We start from the raw sequence: 21,993 nt of genomic DNA on the forward strand, positions 1-21,993 counted from the left end.
GGGCCACTATATGTCGTATATGAATGGTACAATATATATTCAAAAGTCGTGCTAAACATTGGTTATCAAGAAAATTGGAATATCCCTTTATTGGGGAGAGAAGAAACAATTATAATAATCAAACAGAAAAGAATTAAAAAAATAAAAATAAACCAACGAGGATATACATGACTTCGTACAGAGAAGCTTGCATTCTCACTATAAATTGCTTAACATTTTGACGCCTGTCGTAATCTATCCCGTTATCATATCTCAATGTATTTGATCATGCAGGGGCCCCAAAAGTCCCAGACATACACGAACCACGCCAAAGGCAAAACAAAGGGAGAATTAAACGAAATCGGCGGACTATATATGCAAAAATCATCTAGGCATGATAAGATGGAGAGATGGAGGAGCGGGAACTCATATCATTCAGAAGACAAAGAATGCAAAGAGGATCATGACCAGACATCTTCCTGGTAGCTGCCACTGCTCCGCATGTGTTTAACCATCTCCTCACCCTTCTCGACAGGGAGGCCACGCTGTTTGGCAATGATTTGCCCAAGCACTAGGTTGACTTCACGGGCCATGTTGGCGGCGTCTCCGCAAACGTAGAATGTAGCTTTCTGCTTCAGAAGGTCGCTGACCAGCTCGGCATGCTCCAGCAACCTATGTTGAACGTATACTTTCTGAGACGTTTCGCGCGAGAAGGCAGTGATGATCTTGAGAGAGTCACCAAGCTGTTTCTGAAAGGTCTACAGAGAACATAAACCGTTAGCAGCGAAGTTGACATCAAAGCACTAGGTAAGAATAAATCCGTAAACATACCTCCCATTCGGTCTTGTACAAGAAATCCTCGTCGGATTTACGGCAACCGAAGAACAATACTGTAGGGCCGACTTTCTCACCTTTAGCTGCCAAAGCAGCACGCTCTTGAATGAAGCCACGGAAAGGAGCGACACCAGTACCCGGCCCAACCATGACCACAGGTCTCGAGGGGTCCGAGGGCAGCTTGAAATTGGAGTGGCGAACATGGACAGGAACATGAATTCCATCGTACTTGTTGCGAGGGCCAGTGATCGAGTACGTTAAGCCATGAGGGTCGGGGGAAGCATCGCCGTTTTGCTTTTGTTTGAGCGCGAGAAGATAGTTCGTGGTCACACCCTTCACAAAGTGACTCTCGCCAGGCAAGCGAACCGACTCCACAACGGCAGTAATGCTGATCTTGTCTTTCTGAACCAGGGAAGAAGAAGAAATGGAGTAGTAACGCGGCTGAAGCTTGGTAAGTCCCTCGATAAGCAGAGAGAATGGGACGGCGGAGAAGGGCTTAGATGTGATGCTCTGGAGAGCCTGGGCGATGTTGAAACAACGGTTGGTGATTTTCTCATGGAAATAGTCTTTATCGCCACCCAAACGGACAATCTCCGCCTTGGACTCATCGTCTGGAGCGAAGGCAGCCAGAGTGGAAACGAACTGACGGGAAACAGGGGCACAGACTTCCAGGTAGTAGCGAACTGCAGCATCGTAGGTAGTCGGGGTTGGAATGGGAACCTTGGCGGTCACATCGATACCCTTGATGTTGATGACAGAATGGCGCTTCCCTTCAAGAGCAAAAACCTGTATAAACCTATCTACCTCAACACCAGCATTAGTTGGCCAGACAGCTATGTGATCACCAGTTTGATAGGTGAGATTGCTTCCCGCGATGCTGATTTCCATGTGTAGGCAGTTACGGTCCTTGACAGTGAACAGTTCACGAGATTCGGCGATGTGAGCGACATAGGGATTATGTGCAGAGTAGGGGCCTTTGGGATTGCCTTGGAGATGACCTTGAGTCGGTTCACCGAGGTACACATTCTCATCGTCGGGGCTCTGGGTCTCATCCTCCGTGACATTGAACACCGGCTCATACACAGCGTCGCGCTCCTGTAAGTTCATGGTCTCGGAGAGTGCAGTCCACATGGGTTCTTTCCAGGCCAAGAAATCCTCCTCCATTGTACCAGCCCCATCGTCACCTTCACCAGCAGAACCAATACGCTGGGCACCGAACTTCAGGAGAGCGCTGTCCACGTTACGAACCATGGCATTGTAGTGTTCATACGTGTTGTTTCCAAGACCGAAAGTGACATACTTGAGGGATGACAGAGGCTTGTCGTCGACGGTAGCTCCACTTTCGAAAGCAGCGTCCTCACCGGTGAGGAACTGATAGAACTCGACCGCATTATCGGTAGGTTCACCTTCACCGTATGTTGCCAGGACGAAGAAAGCAACCTTATCCTCGGGGAACTTGTCCAGATTCTCATAGTCATAGTCTTCCAGATCCGCGACCATAGTTTTGAGACCGAATCGCTGCGAGCCTTCCTTTGCCAGCCTAGACGCGTAGTCCTCGGCAGTTCCAGTTTGCGAGCCATAGAAAATCACACAATTCTTGCCGGTCTCTTCCATCTTCTCGATGATGTCGCGACATTTCCCTGCCTTGGCCCCACCATTCATCGACGTACTGGATGAGGCGTAAGGGTCTTTCGCGACCGCCCAGTAGGTGCCTTTGGTGAAGTAGGCTACGCTACCCACCAAGAGCGCCACCAGGACGACCAAATCGAGGGTGTCAAGTTGCGCCATGACGAGGTCTCTCAGTGATAGAAAAACACGGCGTGTCGAACTGTTGGTTCAATTGCGAAAGAGGAATCGAAGCGAGAGAGACGAGGCGAGAGGGAGGGGGTGACGATAAGACCACCCAAATCTCTATAAATGGACGACAAGGACAAGGCTAATGACCAAAAAGTACTTGAAGACAATGATTTCAGTGTTTGTCCTAAGAAGAAAGAAAAAAAAAAAAGAAAACAGAAACAATATAGAAGAAGAAGAAAAAGGAGAGAAGATAAAATTATACAAAGAGAATCAGGACAAAGAGAAGAGCTGTGGTGTGATTAATGGACTAGGAAGCCGAATCCACTGTTAAACAGACCACATAATTTAGGGCCGGAAACCGGAGGGAGAGAGAGGTGGCAGTGAGTGGGAATATGGAGGATGCTGGGGAGCAAGCAATAATGATCTTGCAGTGTGGCCTTTCCCACTTGTACGATCGGAGTCGGACGTGGCCGTAAGCAAATGTGCAGTGGTGGCAAGGAGTGGAGCAGATAAGGGTGGAATCGTTCTTACTCGTAGGTATGGAACAGTTCAGAAACTGTCTAATATATAGTATACTCACGCTGAAGATAATGAATGCGGGGGGAAATCAGTTACTCGGACCATGTGCCCGAGGGATCAGAACGAGTCTTCGGCCCTCGTTGGACATGGGAAAGTATGGAGGTGGCGCGGAGTCTGAAGACAGGTTTTGAGACCTCGCAGGGCCATTATCATATGGGGAAGACCCTGCCGAGCAGCGTTTCTAGCCGAGTTCCGCCTGGATTACATGCCATTTGCATACAGAGTAAAAGTGCTAATTGATGAGGTTCTCAGCCCCAGGTAACACCCGACGATTCTTCCATCTGCTTCGATGAACTACGTATTCGTTCCGCGAATATTCCTTCATTGTTGTCCCCATGTGCTGCCTGTACTACTTGGCACTGGGTTCTATACTGTAGTGGATGGATGGACCACGGATTTCATTCCGCACAAGTATCATTGACTTGGATAACCGGTTTATATGAAACTCATGGTCAAGGGGTATTGGTACGAATATGCATCTATCTCCTTACCCGTTAAGCCTCATAGAAGTTCGACCAATGAATTGGTACCGTCATCTATGATCCTCAGAAATATCCCGGATCCGAGCGAAAGGTTTGTCCGCTGTATGTTGGGATATCTTTGGGCGTTGCAGGAGACAGTGGATATTCGTATTTTCTTCTGCATTAGATTCAACAAGACACAATTGTCGAAGTGGCATCAAGACTCGTGTCTCGTGCCATTCTTTCCACCAAAAACCTAGGAGCTGAGGTGAGATCAGCGCATGTGATAGTAAGTGCCGATGACTGCCGGTTGGGGATACCATCAAATTCCTGGGACGAGTAGACTTCAAAACCATCCATTCGTCGTGGGACTTGAAACAGTCACCAGCACATCCATTCTTAAAAGAGGTATTCAATAGGTTTAAGCATCAGAACAAAAAGTAAGCTCCTTGGCATTTTCTCAACATAAGGAATGCCTCAGGGGCAACATTGGAGTAAGAACCTTGCTTTTACAGATTTCACCACACAGCCCATTTGTATTAGATATTATTTGGGCTCTTTTCTAAGACATTCCGTTTGGAAGTCTAGATAAGTCGGTTAATTAATCCTTTAGACGTACTCAATTTAGCATCAACCCACCCGGACTATGATGTTATATCTACTTAGATGAAGCCATGAAGAAGCCATTGTGGCGAGGTCGCTTATATCTGAACTTTGATTTGAATCAGTTCAAGTAGAAAACCCGATAAAGAAGAGAAGGCGAGTTAAAACTTGAACTACTCATGAGGCTTTAGGCTAAATAAGACCGACCGTAAGTACATGAAAACCAGCCATTGATTTTCTCCTGCCGGTGAGAGATCCCCGTGCTCTCCGGTCGCGAACGAAACATCTGCACCTAATCAAAGCTCATACTCATACTGATCCAACCACCCTTCCAGACGGCCACTCTCATCGGTCAATACTGTAGCACTCAGGGCTACTGGGCAACATGTCACAGCTGCCATCCTATCCCTTCTCTCCCGTTATTGCGAGCCCCAGCATGCAATGAGTCTGGTTTGAAGAAAACCACGCCATCCACCAGTCAGTCGTTCAAGTTCTTTCTGGCAGCCCAATCTTACCACTTCCCACAGCGTGCACCCTTACTCTTTTAGCTTATTTTATTATTTTTAATCTAAACTGTGACCTTTGAAATTCGAGCAAGGATAAGGCTAATCTGCTGCATGTTTAGTGGCTTCATATCCATCGATCAAAGCTGGATCAGGCCAGCCAACGACAATGCCCCTCATCCCTGACGAATCCAGTTCTGTGTCGCACCATGCCTTCTCACCCCCACCAGAACGTTTAGTGACGAGAAGCACCCCTTCCTCCACCGTTCATAGCCGGGAAACCTCCGCCGTTAGAGGTAGACCGGCCGATCCGTCCACCCTAGCCCCTTCGACCCTACAGCCTCAGAACAATCGTCGCGGTCACTCGCATTCAAAAAGCCCCGAAACATCGACCGGGCGACCTAGTCCTTCTGGATACGATGCTCCTCTGGAACGGCGGCCCTCCAATTCATATGGTCATCACCGACAGACTTCGATTGTCCATGGGATGCAACACTCTCGAAATCCCAGCTTCGCTGCTTCAACCACATCGACAAGCCCTTTGAGTCCGGAGCTTATTGCATCTCTTGGCCGTGGCGGCGGTGTAGAACCAGACAGTGTCGTGGCTGCGCGGACGGAACAAGCTGATATGCACGGGAGTTACCAAAGCCCTGCAGGCAACAGCTCAAGCCATACCTTACCGGGGACATTGAGCACCATCGAGGATCAAGATGCAGATGAGGTCAGTGGTTGCAGCCCGGCAGGTGTAGTCCACCGAAGGATGAATTCGAGTGGCAAGCCATGGAGAGAGCGTTCTCATAGTCGATCACATTCAAAGCATCATTACTCAGAATCAAAAACTGTGGGAGAATATGCCTTGCATCACCTGTTCAATTCTGTAAGCACGGCCTCCACCTCAGTATACTCAAGAGGGCTGCTAACAATGGAACCAGTTCGTCGGCCAGGCCGACAATAAGATCAACCAGGCCATCATGAAACTGGGAGAGTCTGACGCGCCGGTGGAACAAGTTTGCGGACCGGGAGCTGATACAAATTTCGACCAGTTGATTTCTGCTCTGGGACATATTGCACGACAAAAGCCGAAGCCTTTGATCGATACCATCATGTTTTGGCGGAAGGCAAAAGGTGATGCTGCCAATGGCATGGCCAAACAGGTGGCCAATCAAGTATGTTTCTTGATTCTTATAAACGAGGTCCCCTTGAGACTAATGATATTCACCGCCTCCTCTAGCCAAAGAACGCCTCCTTGGAGAATGGGCTACTCATTCGTCGGAATACTGAGCCGCCTCAGATGGCTGCTGAGTCGACAACACAAACGGATCCTGTACCACCGAGTAATAACTTACTCTCGAGACATGAGGATGTTGTTTTGGCGGAGCGACGGGCGACCGTGTCGGTTTACCTTGTCTGCAGAGTGCTAATTGAAATCTTCAATCAAAGCAGCCTTGCCTCTATCACGCATGATATGGCTGATCGCCTAGAGGACATTGTGTTCACCCAACTCAAAACTGTGGACCGGGACCAGATTACAGCGTCACCACTTCGTATGGCTAATTGGAGGATCTACTCTCGGCTGCTTGGAATCATGAGTGAAACAAATTTCACAAGCGTAACGAATCGGTTCATACTCGAACTTGACAAATATCAAAAAGACGAAGCACTACGGGGTCCGTCCAAGGAAGGAGATGCCAAAGCCGAGCTTTTGGTTTCGGGGATGAGACACGTTCGCATTAGAACGCAGCCGGATTCTTGGCCTCGATCCTGTGATTTCTTGCGCTCATTAGCTCGACTGTTCGTCAATGCCCATGGACAGCGGCTAAAACAGTCATACTGTTTTATTTTTGAGAAGCTTCTTCTTCCAGTCGCTGCGAACCCGAGCTGCGACTTGTCGTTACCTAAATGGAAGGAATTCTTGGACCTGGTCCAGTCTCGCCTGTCCCAAATGCTAACCAAACCTCGCCATTGGGCAGCTGCGTTTCCCCTCCACGTTCTGCTCCTCTGTGTTTCGTCCAAGGAGACCTTTTCATCTCAATGGCTATCGGTCATCATGAGCCTCCCAACCAGACTGAAAGACCGCCCTACAAGGGGCCCGGCTCTTCAGGCTATGTGTCGCTTGCTGTGGACCTACTTCTTCCGTTATTCTGATTCACCGACAGTTACTCTCCGGAAGATTGAAGAAGTCGCTAGAATAGCATTGCCTGCGGGAAAGAGGACATATCTTAGTACGGAGCCAGCAGTTGCGGACCCATTAATACAGTTAGTGCGAATGATTGGGTTCAAGCATCCAGACGTGTGCTTTCGTAACATTATCTTCCCCATGATCAATTCAGATCTCTTTCTTTCCGGGAAGGAACTAAAAATCGAACAAATGGAACCGGAAAAAATGGTGATAGGTATTAGGTCATTCCTAGCAATAATGACAGACCTAGAGAACTGTGATCAGTTGTGCCCTCCGTTTCCTACTGGTTCAATTCCGAATCCTTTCTCTGATATTTCGGCTTCAACTAATCCCCAGTGGCCTCAATTTCTCACTGATCCCCGTCTTCCCGGTTCATTTGAGAACCGGGATGACTCATCTCGTCCTGTGAATACGTCGAGGCTCAGTGACAATGTCAAGACTTATTATATTCGTTTTTGCGAAACACTTGGTAAGATTACGCTTCTATGCGACAACACCTTTGGAGGGCAGGCTGCCTTGGACGAGAAATTTGGTGGCGCAACTCCCAAGACGCCGATCTCAGAAGCATTCAGTTTTGGTAGACGTGATGACCACCTAAGCACCGTCGATCAAAAGCAAGGCTTCTACGATCTTCTCCATGTTGCTGTGCAGGCGCTTCCTCGGTGTTTGTCCGATCATATTCCATTCAACTCCTTGATCAACCTTTTGTGCACGGGGACCGCTCATATCCAGTCCAATATCGCCGTCTCATCAGCCGAATCCTTGAAGGTAATTGCGCGACAATCCCATGCGCAACAAGTCACCATTGGCTTTGCCAGGTTTATCTTCAATTTCGATGCTAGATATTCCACGATGTCAGATGAGGGGATGCTTGGACCTGGCCACATTGAATCTACCTTGCGACTCTATGTTGAACTGCTCAGGATCTGGATAGAAGAAATCAAGCAAAAGACTAGATCCGCAGCCGCAGACTCGGGAGACAAGGCCGGCTCGGGAAGTCGCGCCTTGCAGCTGGACCTCTCTACGGTTCTTGCACATGTTGAAGAGATAGAATCGCATGGCCTTTTTTTCCTGTGCTCACAATCTCGAAGGGTCCGAGCTTTCGCTATCACTGTGCTTCGACTTATTACAGAGTTCGATAGTGCTCTAGGAAAAGAAAACACCAGGATAATTAGAATTCTAGAGGCAGATTCCCAGCAGATTCTGGATGTTAACGACGAACAGCTAACGGTTGCTGAGAGGAGTCGTATACAAAAGGGCAAGCGCCGAAGTGCCTCGCACAATACTTTAATTGAGCTGTGTAGCAGCGAGGTATCCTATGATTCAACGCTGTGGTCAAAGGTGTTTCCAAATATTATTAGAATTAGTTTTGAGACTTGTCCATTCGCTGTGACATTGGGGAGAGAGATTGTTTGCGCGAGACTCGTCCAAATGCATAAAACAATAACGTCCCTTGCAGAGAGCTCGCATCCTCCTTACTATGCCCCTATGGATGCCACTCAGTCTCGCCCACTTGGAAGGAATAATATGACGGCGGAGATTCTAATTGAACAGTGGAAACTCTATCTGGTTATGGCGTGCACGACGCTCAACAGTGTAGGCGCACAATCCCAGAGCCAGCTAGCAAATGCACAACATGCGCGAAAGTCGTCCAAGGGGGCCCAACAATCTCAAGATAAGATAAGTTCTGCAAGAAGCCTTTTCGCCTTTGTGATTCCATTGCTATCGGCTGAAAGGGCATCCATTCGGAATGCTATTGTGGTGGCTTTGGGATCCATTAACAAAAATCTTTATCGTACGTTACTTGAGTCACTTCAATACGCCGTGACTACCTGTAATGAGGAGGCAAAATTACGGATGGGCTCTCATTACCGCTCCCCAAGCAGTCCAAGACGCAATCGAAGGACAGACCGATTGCGGACTGAGGTAACACACGTGTACAAACTCACCTCGCACTTCCTTCAGGAGTCTGAAGTATACAATGACGATTGGATTGTCAATAATCTTGTCATATATGCAAAGGACCTGCGGATATTCTTGAGCGATGCCGAAGTTCAAAATGATTGGGAATTCCAACGACTGCGGTTCCACTACTGCGGACTGATGGAGGAGCTTTTCGAAGGCGTCAACCGCACGAAGGATGCATCGCGCTGGATACCGTTTGAGGCTAGGAAATCTGCATTTTCTCTGATGGAGGATTGGTGCGGCTACTCTCCAAATCAATCCCAGATCTCTCAGAGAGAGGAAAACATGCGCAAGTTTGCCATGTCGCATCCGCATGAAACAGGGGAAATGCGGAATACCGCAGCAGCGATGGAGATTGAAAAGAAAAACCTCCGGGCTGCAGCTCTTAGTGCAATGGCATCTTTATGTGTAAGTAGTGCATTGAAATTTGTGGGACACATTCAACTACTAAACTATTCGCAGGCGGGACCAATCAGCATTACCACAGAGAGTGGTGCTGTGCTCCAATTTGATGTAGGGCGGATGCTTTCGTGGATTGACATCATCTTCAATACTATTAGTGACAAGTGGCATGCCATTGGAAGGCGAGCACTCAAAAACTTGATCATCCACAACAAAGAGCACTCGTACCTATTAGAGCGATCAATAGAGATGTGCTATGTCACTGAGCGACCAAAAGCGTTGGAAAGCTACTTCGAGGTGGTAACTCAGGTACTGATTGAACACACTGATTACCCCCTTGGCTTCTGGAGGATTTTGGGGGCAGTCCTCGTTACTCTTGGCAGCCAAAAACGGGAGATACGGATGAAGTCTGCTAAGCTCCTGCGGATCCTTGAAGAACGACAACAGAAAAGCTCTAGGCTTCAAGACTTTGATATCAGTATCTCTGACAAGACCACCGCTGTTTATAAACTAGCGCAGTTTGAAACATCGAAACGACTGGCCGGGCAGCATTCTGATGTGTCTTTCACCCTCTTTTCCGAGTTCTCCCTACACTTCAAAAACCTACGTCCCGATAGCCAACGGAACATGGTAGCTGCTATTCTCCCCTGGGTGCAAACGATGGAATTGCAGGTCGACCCTAATGGTGGACCAACGGTCAAGTCATACATGCTTCTCGCCAACCTTTTCGAGATCACTATCCGATGCAGCACCATCCTCCCTAACGAGGTTCAAGCTCTATGGCAGGCGCTGGCCACAGGACCTCATGGCGGGAATGTGCAATTAGTGCTCGATTTCATCATCAGCCTTTGCCTGGAGCGTAAAGAGCAGAACTTTGTGGAATATGCGAAGCAAGTTGTCGTGTTCCTGTCAGGGACCCCTGCTGGGTCCAAGGTTATCGAGTTCTTTTTAATGCAGGTCGTTCCTAAGAATATGGTGCAAGAGAGGAAAGATATCACCCCCGCACCACCCGACATTAAAAGTCTTCCTTATGTCGCTGATTTAGGAACCGTGCTCCCAGTGGGTAACAAACAAGCTGGTCTCTCCCTCGGTCAAATTGCACTCATTTTCCTTGTGGACTTGATGGTCGCCCCTGTTACTCTCCCCCTGGACGATGTGGTCAAGCTGCTGCATGTAGTTCTTATCCTCTGGGACCACTACACGCTGACCGTGCAAGAGCAAGCAAGAGAAATGTTGGTTCACCTTATTCATGAGCTAATTGCGGCCAAGATTGAAGATGATGCGCCTGCTGGAACTCGACAGTCGATTGAGGACTTTGTTGAATCCATCCGGAAGAGTGACCCAAAGGTTGTTTGGGAGTATGAGGATAACAATGACAAAGAAGAGGGCGATGATGGAAGTCGCGTGCCTCAGTCGATGTCCAGTGTCACTCGCAAAGTTGTCAATTTCTTCAGCCTAGCGTATGAGGGCATTAATGACTTATGGGCAAAAGAAGCATTAAACTGGGCAACTTCATGCCCAGTACGGCATCTCGCTTGCCGTTCATTCCAAGTATTCCGCTGTATATCAATGTCTTTGGACTCTAGGATGCTTGCAGATATGCTCGCTAGGCTTTCCAACACCATTGCCGACGAAGAGGCAGACTATCGCACATTCTCGATGGAAATCCTTACAACGCTAAAGATCATCATCAGTTCTCTGGCACCTGCAGACCTCCTGCGATACCCCCAGCTGTTTTGGACAACCTGCGCCTGCCTCAACACCATCCATGAAACCGAATTCATTGAAAGCATCGGCATGCTAGAGAAATTCCTGGATCGTGTAGATATGAGCGACCCGGTTGTCGTTTCAGATCTTATTAAAGGCCAGCCTCTGAAGTGGGAGGGCGGCTTTGATGGTCTTCAAAACCTAATTTACAAGGGATTGAAGTCGTCCGAATCTCTCAACCGAACACTTGATGTCCTACACCGTTTAAGTGGTCTTCCCAACAACAAGCTTATTGGTGATGGTAACCGATTGCTTTTTACAATATTGGCAAACCTTTCTCATTTCCTCCACGAGTTTGACCCTGCTACTGAGGATGGCCCCGTTGACGATCCAAAAACACTAGCCCGTGCTACATTGCTAGCACGTGTCGCCGAAGGCGAAGGATGTCCTCGTCTTGCAGCCTCGCTGCTCGGATTTGCCAACGGACAGTACAAGGCGGAGAATGATTTCCTGAGTCATATTATCATTGAGATACGCTCCTACTATTTTCCCGGGCAGGATGTCCAGAGTCTTATCTTCCTCATGGGCTTGTTGACCAACACAACGGATTGGTTTCGGATCAAGATCATGAAGATCCTCTGCGTGTTAATACCAGAGATTGACATGCGGCGGGGGGAAGTGACATGTCACGGACCTGACTTGATATCTCCTCTCCTGCGTCTTCTACAGACCGAGCTTTGCCCCCAAGCACTGCAAGTTATGGACCACATCATGACTGTCTCGGGAAATCCAATGGAGCGTCATCATATTCGAATGAGCATGGCTTCATCGTCGTCGTCTCGAGCCATACGCAAAGAGTATGAGCGGATACAGAGCCTTTACGGAATACCAGAGCCAACTGGATGGTCTATCCCAATGCCTGCTTCTCAGTCAACCACAACAAGACATAACGTGCATGCGGTTTTTTACACCTGTGCAGAAGTGGATCGTATGGAGGCACAAGAAACAGCCAATTCCGAAGTCGAGTTCCACGCGGACGAATATAACGACACTTTCTTCCCTATGCGGGCTGATACCATGAAGTCAATCGATACGCAGACGGATGGTAATATCGGAGATATAGTGCAAAAGCTAGATAGCTTGGATGATTTCTTCGAAGATACCGAGACGGTCATCCCGGCGCTGGATAGCTTGCCTGACTCAACACTACGCGGCTTCACTGGTAACTATGTTGACACCAGCGCCAGCCTTTACGATCAACAAACAGCACCGATCCTGCGAAAGTCCCTGGCGCGAACTGCGTCATCGTCTTCATTCCACAACGGTCTTGCGGAGTCCCGGCCTTCGAACCTGCGATTCGACAGTGCAGGGTCACAATCAACGACAGCGTCCTCGACAACTCAGGCATCCAACCAGGGGCTTCGACCAGTGTCACACACGCGCTCTGTTACCTCACCGATCAATAATCTATTCTCTCCAGTCTCCTCCAATGCCCAGTTCACCACCCCACCAATTGGGTTCAGTGAATCAGCTTTCCTGTCCGATGACGAAGTAGACGAGGGGATCTATGAATTCGACGAGCGTGCAGCGAATAAGTCCTCTATCCCCAACGCATTCGCACAAACACGCAACATGACCGATGGATCATCATCACTCGAATCCATGATCCGTAGCGGCATGAGACGACTCACCGGGGGCACAGCTAATACCCGGGAAAAGGAGCGACAGCGTGATCTAGTACGAGCACAACAGCGGACGGTCGCTCAAACAACGAGTTCACCGCGTGTCCCCAAGGTGCCACCTGAGTTCCTTTCCGGGCCAGCGAGTAACCCGACATCTCCTGGCCAGTGAGAACGCTGTGCCTTTATATAGTCCTTCGTTGACCTCTTACCCTCTCACCGTCCCACCCTCTTTTTCTTTTCCTTTTTCCCTCCCTCACTCCCTCTTCCTTCTCCATCTATTTACCCCATTCTCTCGCTATCTTTTTTCAATTATTGTCATGCACCGAATACATTATAGCCTCGTGAGAGGGATACAGAGGAGTTAAGCAATTGTGTTGTTGGCTATCTATTCGTTTATACATACCCATTTGTGCATTCGCTATTTGAAATTACCTTTTTTCCCCTATGTTTATATTATAGAGCGCGTGGACGTCCGGTTCATTTACAAATCAAATAGGTACCTGGTCCAAACAAAGTCTGTACATCAACTGTTTTTGTTAGTATAAATATAATGGCTGTTCATGGCTCAAACGAATCAATAATTTAACTATATATCAAGACTGCATTTAAAAATGCTACAGCTATTATCTGTGATAATAACAACATTACAGGAAAATCCTACTTCCAGTTTTGTTTAGTAGTTATTCCCCTACCCATTGTGGTTCGGCCTGAATCAAATCCAGTGCCTCATGTACGTTCTATGCAAATGGGTACATATAAACTAAACCAACTATACTATAAATGAATATTGCAAATTACCATTTGTGATGCAGTCTAGAATCTAACTAAATAACAGCATTGACACCTGACCTTTCCTACGACTAGAAAACAAAGAAAGTTTAACTGACCGGAAGATCAGGTATATACGAACCACCTAGTGACCAAAAGTTTATATTCCCAGACTAGAAAGAAGACAGAGAGAGTGAGCAGCAATTGCCACAAGCCAACTAGGACCGTTCCTACACTACTCTAGAGAATCCAGATATTCAGTACTACGGACTTAGGGACTGCTGTTATATAGTTAACAACATATTTTTGGGTATCCCACTCGACTATATTTTTATTTGGTTCTATAAGGGGCAGCTGGTTTGTCTAGCCTTTATACCTGACAGCCTATCAAAATATGGCATTAATTCTACTGGAGAGGTAAATAAATCAATAAGGATGACCTGATGGTAGTCGCCAGTATAAGAGGATCTGTAGAATTTTATATTGCTTATCGATGAAAATATGAATATACCTGTGCACAAATATTGTCTAGAAATAGGGACAGGAACAGTCCAATCGAATATGTATAAATAAACAAGTCTATATACACGAATGTCTATGGGCCAGGTGGCCTCCAAGCCTCCTTTAGCGCCTGTTCTACTAACCATACGCTGACATCTTGAGCATCTCTCCCATCGCGCCAACTGCCCAGAACGACCCCTTGGTCGGATAGAATATCATGAGCTCGTTCCCAGCGTCGTCGCCATATCTCCTCGCGTTTATTGGGCAAGGGGCCGGCCGATGAGTTGGGGTAGGCTAACCCGGATTGAGAGTCGCTGTCGCTACTATTTCCGCCCAACGTGGTATTCGATGCTGTGGATCGGAGAATATTGGATGGCGAAGGAGCCCAGCTCAAACGGCCGGATGCGTACTGCAGGGCGGTAGTGGCGGCCGTTGCTGCGGTGGCAGGGTATGATTGCTGCTTCTGAGAGGAAGGATGGCTGACGCTTGTGTTCGTTGGGTTGAGACTTGCGGTAGATATGGACGTGCTAGTGTTGCTCCGACGTGGTGGGGGTGGTGGCGGAGGAGGTTGTTTTGAGCGGATAGGTCGCCCGTCATTGAACGCTGGAGATCCAGCTGTGTTGCGGTCGCTGGTCACTTTGGGGCGCGTAGGTAGAGAGTTCGCGGAAGAAACGGGGTTTTCCTCGGGTGCCCGCTGCAAAGCACTCTGGTTTTCTGGGGGGTTACGTCGGGGTGGCAGAGGAGGTACTGGTTTACGTCTTATGGCCTCCTGCGGTAGAGAAGATGAGCTACCGACGAGACCGGGGTTGATCGAGACGGCGCGCAAAGATGATGGTTTGGATGGTTTGGCCGGCGGCGTACGTGTATTGGAGGGTCTTGTGATGTCTTCTAGAGGACGCTCTTGCTCTTCTTCGTCCCGGAGATCGATCAGATCGGCCTCATCTAGACTTTTGGTGTCCGCAGAGGGATCGGAGGACTCTCGCGGCCGACGAGGTGGCAACGCGGGCCGATTGCTCACAGAATCCGAATTCTCAATTGCGCTGCGACTCCGAGAAGCGGGGGTTTCGAGGTGGTCGACAGATTTTTCAAAGAACCTCTTACGATCAGGGGTCGTTACATCGCGAATGAAAACTCCGAGTATCCTCCCAGGATTTGCCAGAACAATGTCGGTGTAGACCTCCAGGTCTGCCTCTCCACTATCGCCAATAAGAATGAACTTGCGTTCGGGGAAGTCTCGCAAGATTTGCTCTAGAGAGCCCTTCTTTCTTTCTGCTGTGGGCTCAAAGATACCCTGCAACATGCCACTGTATTGCTTCAAGTGCACAGATCCGGGAGGCAGTCCGACTAGCTTAAAGTAGCGCTCAAGCAAGGGATACAGCTGCCACGGTGCATTGGAGACATAATGGACTTCCACGCCCATTTTGGCCAGCTTATTATACCACTCTGGAACCCCATGAATCGCCAGCTCACTCAGTTCGCGAACAAAGGTGTTGCGGAATATCTCCTTAGCTCCGCTAGCGATGGCGGAGTGCTTCACCGTATCGTCGATATCGCTGATCAAGCTGACTCCCGAGGGCTCGATAATCTCCACCGGTTTCATGACCGACAGGTCTTCTGATGCCAGCACGCGGATATGAGTCGGGATAAATGGTAGCGCCGCCCGGAGAACGAAGTGGCCGGACTCGTCGGTCATGACTCTTCTGGACTGACTATTTCCATCGTTGAAGAAGAAGACAGTTACGGCCATCCCTGTCATAGGGTTCGTTAAGAATGGGCGTAGTCTCTCCATGAGATGGGCGTTCGCCACGGAGATTTCATCCTTGCTCATCTGAGGCGGCTCCATTGACGTGGAAGTCGCTGTCCTTTGCGAGGAGCGTCCTGGTAGCGTTCCACCGTCGAGGCCTAAATCTACCCCTCCCTCAGCCTTTCTGATAATCGATTGGGCCTCCGTATCCACCAACTCATCGTCCTTCCCCCCAGGAGTCGCTGCCACAGATACAGCCCCCGACTCTTCGATATCATTCGAGGGATTACTAGGAGCCGGAACGCCACTAAGTTTGCGCGCGAGTGCAACCATCAAGCGATGTTTTCGAGTCATCGGCCCGCGATGAGGCGAATAAACCCAGCCGCGCACATCGACGGCGACGATGGCATTTTCATCCTCCACCATCTCCCATTCACCCAAACCTAGTTCTTCCTCTTCCGAAACCCCGCGATACTCATCAATCGTTGAAGTGGAGCCCCGGCGTTGTCTAGCATGCCTAGCTTTAACCAACCGCCTTGCGTAGCTCGGAAAAATCACCATCTCCTCATCACCGGACCTCGCGATGTCAACATCGGGGAAGGCTCCCGGCGTGTTCAGATAGTCCTCACTATAATCGCGCAGGCCGTTCCGCTGCTGCGCCCACTGCGCAGCGTATGACTGGCGTAATTCATTGGCGGCCTTCAAATATTCGTAGACCTTCTTGCGACGCCCACCGGGGGCGGAAGACGATGATGGCAGGTATTGCGACATGAAGGCTGTCGGTGGTGCATTCGTTGCGTTCCTCCCACCCTGCAACGAGCTGCTGCGTTGCGACGATCCCCTGCTTTCGATACGACCGGCGCCCGAATCTATCCCCCGCAGCTGTCTCCGTTTCCCGGTGAAGAAACCAACGATTCCCCGTCTGCCAACGTCGTGTCGTCGGGCAATTCTGGCCTGTCGCTGGACAATTGCTCGGTATACTCTAGCCTGAGCACGGTGGCGGAGGGCAGGGATCGTCTCGTAGCGAAGACCCCTGAGGCGCGACAGGACGCGGCGGCTCGCGTGCGGCCCAAAGAGCACACACAGGACGAGCGAGAATTTGCCCTGGCGAGTGCGTCGTGGTTGACTGGGGAAATGGACGAGGGAAGGGAAAGGCCGACCCAGAGACTGACGGGTGATTAGGGAAGTCGGCAAGAACAAGCGCCAGCGATTGCGGAGAGGCGGTTTGGGAGCCAGGGTCGTCAAGTTAGCCTCGCAGGCGATGCGATGCAGATGCACCTCTAGTGTAGGACGGCAGGACGGTCTAAAATAGTCCTGGTGTTATCGGATGTGCTGTCAGAGTGGCCAGTGTACACGACAAGGAGTGGCCATCAGTGAGCTAAAGGTCATGATCTCACTCTAGTGGTAGTGGGCGACAAAAACAGGATTCTATATAGTATGATATGATAATATTCTGATGATTATTCCAACAAGAGGACTGAGAGGGTGGAGAGAGCGACGTTATTCGGAGGGAAAGAATCGGGAGTCACAGTGCGGGCGAGGTGGCCTGAGGCAGCACTGGCACATGTAGAGTTAATGACGACATGCGGTTTCAGAGTGATCGGTGTTTCATGATATTATACATCTATGGACTAATCATTATAATTATTTACAACGCTTGGAGAATATCTATCCATGTCATATCAATGTCTATACAAAAGTGCGTGATTTTACACACGCATGGACATGCGCCATTCTTCAATGGCAAGAGCATTCGCTACAAGTTAATAATTGCGGAATCACACAGATTCACTTTCGACATAGTTCACCCGCTTCAACCGGGTGCTTCGACGAGTGCCATTGCTCCGCGACCGAGAAGGACTGCGAGTCTCAGGCTGTGGTTCTTCGGAAGTGGACGAAGATGGATTCACGGAAGCTTTCCGCTTCCTTGTACTTGGTCTCCGCGACGGAGTTTTCGAAGTCGGCATAGTTAAGGTAATGGTGCTGACCTCCCCGCTCTGCTGTGCTGATTCAGTCTTCTTTGACACAAGAGGTTTTCTGGGGCTCTGGGTCGATTTGACACGCACGACCTTTTTCGGTCGGAGCCACTCCTCCATACCTGGAGGCCAATAAATCCGTCCCTCAGGACCCCCCATTCCGACCTCCTCGTCAGGGACAGTCAGCGCAGGGGGAACCAGCGCCTCGAGATCAACAAAGCCCCCATCCTTCTTGGTAGATTTTCGCGGGGGTTTGTAAGGTTTATTCTCATCAGCTCGCACGTACGGGATGATATTGTTGATGAGTTCATGGCCAGGCAGCTTGTAGGTCCTCATTAGCTCGAACACAGCCTGCTCCTTATCTTTTGCTTCAATCATCAAATCCATGGTAGGATCACACGGGGGGAGAGTGGACACACGGTCACTGTGTTTTCGGCGTTGGCGATTTGTGATGGCCGACGCGACGGGTTCTGAGTAGTGCATTTTCTGCGTAATGTTCTTGCGGGTCCAGGTAGATTTGATCCTATCGAAAAGTTGCATAATATCCAACGTGCCCTCCCGCAGCTGCCTTGAATCGAAATTTATATTATGATGATGGAAATCCAGGACCAGTGGAATATTGAGTTCTTCGCAGATGGGCAGCAAGTCATGCACTGACCAACTCACATCGTCATTCTCCAGAACCAGCCGGTTCTTAATGTCTTGCGACAGGGCATTGTAATTCTGTCGGAAGCGATCCAGAGTACCTGCCCTGTCCCCAAAAACGCCACCCATATGGAGTATTATGACCGCATCGCGGTCCTGCTGGGGTGGCAAGCGGAGGAGCTGTAACATCTCCGAATGGTACTCTAAATCCCGCACGGAGCTTTCTACGACTTCACGCCTTGGGGAGCCCAGCTGCGTGAACTGACCAGGGTGTACACTAACGCGATGACCGAGCTCCGCGATAACCTTACCGGTGTCCTCTAGTACACTTGACGCGAAAGGGGCCAGCTTATATCCATATTCCTGGTGGCTCGCAAAAGGGAACATCTCACTACTCAAGCGCATGAATTTGATACCATATCGGTCGTTCCAGCGTAATATTTTGGCCACATCACGGGCATTGGTAAGGCCCAGCGATTCAACATAGGCCTGGCCCCGTGCAACCTCGGGAGGCTGTGTGCGATCAGGGCGATTCTTAGTGGCATGGGGAGGTTGCGATGGATCCTGAAGGGGGTGGCGATGTTCTAGAATAGAAGAAATGCGACATGTGCGGGAGCAGAAAACCGGGGGATTCGAGTATCGCAGATAGGTATTCAAACAAGCCTGTCAATCATAAGCACTTGGACACCGAGTACATACTGCGGGACAAAACTCACGTAGCCCAGCCGTCCCTTCCAGGGAAGAGGCAGAAAACTGCTATTTACAGGGGAAGGACGCGCTAGGGCGTCTTCGAGCTCCCCAGCCTCCATGGGGACGTTCTCATCCGACTCTAGATCTGTAGGAGTATCCTGGCTTTGGCCAATTGAGCGCGCGTCTCCCTGATCGACACCTCTCTCGAGGTTATCGACAAATGGAGCACGCACGCCACGTTGCGTAACCTCGCTGACTGGCATGGCGAGGGATTCTGTATGTTGTACAGCACGCAATGAAAATGGCCTCGATTGGGGTAATGAAGGTATCCAGGGCCTCGTAAGCTTCAATGATCGCCTAGCACAGGAATGTGGTCGAACACCATTTCCTCCAGAAACGCGTGCAGGGAAGAATGAAATCGAAGAGAGACCAGAGGCATGAGCTAAAGCAACAGAAGGAACCTGGTTTGCCACGGTAACTAATCGAATTATCCACCAGGGTGACAAGACGTGGCAAAGGTTGCGGACATAGGAGACAGATTCCTGGCGACCATGGAAACGCGCGGCATGGTGGAAGGGAAGAACACGACCAGCAAGCTTCCTGTGGAGGGTCAACCAAAAAGGCATTCAGTTGGATAGATGAATATTGAGAAAAGGATAGAGAGGATGCAAATCTAGCTGTGAAAACGGACTTCTGATGTGATGTGGCACATCCTCGCTGTGGCAGAGTGAGCGAGCGGGCAGAATGAGGTCCGAGGGAGACGCGCTGGCGTTGGGGCTTAGGTATGCCTCAGGCCCTGCTAGTGCGGACTCTACGAGCCCTAAACATTAACACAGCAGGACCAGCAGCGTCAACGGAGTTCGTCTATACCCCGCTGTCTATTCGAGTTTAAAATTTAGATGGCGCAGAACCGACTGATCTATATGGTCTCCTCTTCTTAGGATATGGGTAATACGTATCTCCAATCCCTACTGCCACTGGAATGAAAGAGTGGCTAAGTATTAGAGAGTCCTAATACCACCGCGTTTCAAAAGCAAAAGAGAGGGCCCCAATTATATCCTTGAACTTTACACCCTGTGCTATCTCCATGGAATGTTCATAGTCCATACACTAGCCATGCTGATGGTATGACTTTGGAGATGGCGCGCGCCAGCATTCCTCACGGTGAGAGAGGCGTTGCTCCTGGATGCTATGACATGATGATCTGGTATCCATCATTCTTGTCACGACAGGGTGGAATATGAAGAAAGACAGACGTGATAGCAAGCAAACATATAAGATGCCAGGCGTCTGTTGGAATTCCCCCTTGCTAGGCTGCTTTGTGTTTACTTCTTGCAAGTAGCCAGCCTGCTTCAATCTCTGGTACTGTTGAAGGAGAGCCCCGTTGAGCGAAGGATCCAGGTTACTTCTTATTGCCAAAGGTGTATTGGTATTAGCATTTTACTTGCAAATCCTCAACATAAAGCTTCCCTGACGCGACGGACTGGTAAGTCATCATACAGGGCTATATCTTGGGTAGCTCACCTTACGAGACCTGATCTGACTACTCAGGAAACAAGTCCAAACAGAAGGACATACAAATCGCCATGAAGGACCTGTTGATTATTGGTGGCTTTCTGGTCACAACTGCTTGTGGCCACATCCAAATGTCCAACCCGTATCCCATCCGCAGTCCACTGAACAAGGGCGCAACGGGACAGGTTGACTACTCGTATACCAACCCTCTGTCGAGCTCTGGCTCTGATTATCCATGCAAGGGTTACGCAAAAGATGAGTTCCACTCGGTAGCCGACTACAGCCCTGGCCAGTCGTATCCCCTAGAACTGCAGGGGAGTGCCGTACACGGCGGAGGATCGTGCCAGATCTCTCTCTCTTATGACAAGGGCGAGTCTTTCCGTGTCATCCACTCGATACTGGGAGGATGTCCCATTCCCAAACAGTACACATTTACCATCCCAAGCGATGCACCGAGCGGTGAGGCCCTTCTGGCATGGAGTTGGTTCAACAAGATCGGCAATCGCGAGATGTACATGAACTGTGCCCAGGTCACCATCAAAGGCTCTGCCCGTCGTCGCCCAAAGCACCCTCGCCCTCACCATTTTCATGGAACTGAGGCCGCATTTGATAGCCTTCCTACGCTATTCCGGGCCAACACTGGAGGTCCCGGCCAGTGCACTACCATCGAAGGGGAGGAGGTGAATTTCCCGATGCCTGGAACGTCCGTGGAGGGTTCATTATCTGGAAAGGGCTATAACTGCCAAGGCACTGCTCCATTCCTGCGTGAGGGCCATTTGAACGATATTGATATGTGGACTGGCAATGCATCAAGCGGAGTCGGCCATGATGTCTCGTCTAGCGCTGAGGTCTCGCCATCGTCGATTCGCGGCTCGCATGTTGCCATGAGCACAGCTGCTCGACCGTCCAGCAGCAAAATCGCTTCCAGCAGCAAGGTTGCTTCGAGCAGTAGGGTAGCCTCTAGCTTCGGCACCCCATCGCCATCGAGAGCCTATAAGGCACAAACACCAGCTTCCGACCTCGCCACTCCACGGCAGCAAGATACCGTGGAACAAACCCCAAATGTTCAAGCCTGCGAACATGGCGCCATTGTCTGCGCCTCCGACGGGAAGACCTGGTCGCTTTGTGATAATGGCCGGGTGGTGCATATGGGCGAAGTTGCTACCGGCACAGAGTGTCTTCATGGCTTCATGCAACGCGTCTACGGAACAGCCTAGTTCGGTTTTCCTGTTTTCTTTTATGGTCTTTCGCCTGGAGCGGAGATTGGTATGTTCATTCGCCCGGGGCTCGTCATAGTCTTATGTGGTTTGCTTTGGTGTGTTTTGTTATGGATATCGTCTTGTCCTGGGCGTACTACAGAAATATGATCCATGTTATGCAATTGAATATTCTTCATGATTGGGGGAGAAAAGAACCATTGATTATATTAAAATAAATAAGGATAAGGGCTGCTTTTGGCAATG

At 49.6% G+C, this 21,993-nt stretch overlaps 4 protein-coding genes across 4 annotated transcripts; 2 read left to right on the forward strand and 2 right to left on the reverse strand.

Annotated features, from left to right (window-relative positions):
• Positions 1–440: 440 nt before the first annotated feature.
• On the reverse strand, positions 441–2,601 carry cprA (NADPH--hemoprotein reductase cprA; the record flags this gene model as incomplete). Its single annotated transcript, XM_033564945.1, has 2 exons — positions 441–737; positions 811–2,601. The coding sequence occupies 2 exons, from the start codon at positions 2,599–2,601 to the stop codon at positions 441–443; spliced, it is 2,088 nt and encodes a 695-aa protein (XP_033430702.1).
• Positions 2,602–4,925: 2,324 nt separating this feature from the next.
• Positions 4,926–12,860, forward strand: TAO3 (putative cell morphogenesis protein (PAG1); the record flags this gene model as incomplete). Its single annotated transcript, XM_033564946.1, has 4 exons — positions 4,926–5,633; positions 5,689–5,922; positions 5,988–9,308; positions 9,363–12,860. 4 exons carry the CDS (start codon positions 4,926–4,928, stop codon positions 12,858–12,860), a joined length of 7,761 nt encoding a protein of 2,586 aa, XP_033430703.1.
• Positions 12,861–14,054: 1,194 nt separating this feature from the next.
• ATNIH1004_000225 (uncharacterized protein) lies at positions 14,055–19,278 on the reverse strand (the record flags this gene model as incomplete). Its single annotated transcript, XM_033564947.1, has 3 exons — positions 14,055–17,018; positions 17,489–18,988; positions 19,042–19,278. The coding sequence occupies 3 exons, from the start codon at positions 19,276–19,278 to the stop codon at positions 14,055–14,057; spliced, it is 4,701 nt and encodes a 1,566-aa protein (XP_033430704.1).
• A 1,383-nt stretch (positions 19,279–20,661) lies between these two features.
• On the forward strand, positions 20,662–21,747 carry ATNIH1004_000226 (putative extracellular protein; the record flags this gene model as incomplete). The annotated part of the gene is made up of 1 exon (XM_033564948.1): positions 20,662–21,747. The coding sequence occupies one exon, from the start codon at positions 20,662–20,664 to the stop codon at positions 21,745–21,747; it is 1,086 nt and encodes a 361-aa protein (XP_033430705.1).
• Between the last annotated feature and the right edge of the window lie 246 nt (positions 21,748–21,993).

The sequence above is a fragment of the Aspergillus tanneri genome, assembly GCF_003426965.1.
Source record: "Aspergillus tanneri strain NIH1004 chromosome Unknown AapTan_2_pilon_pilon_pilon, whole genome shotgun sequence".
NCBI classification, from domain to species: Eukaryota; Fungi; Ascomycota; class Eurotiomycetes; order Eurotiales; family Aspergillaceae; genus Aspergillus; species Aspergillus tanneri.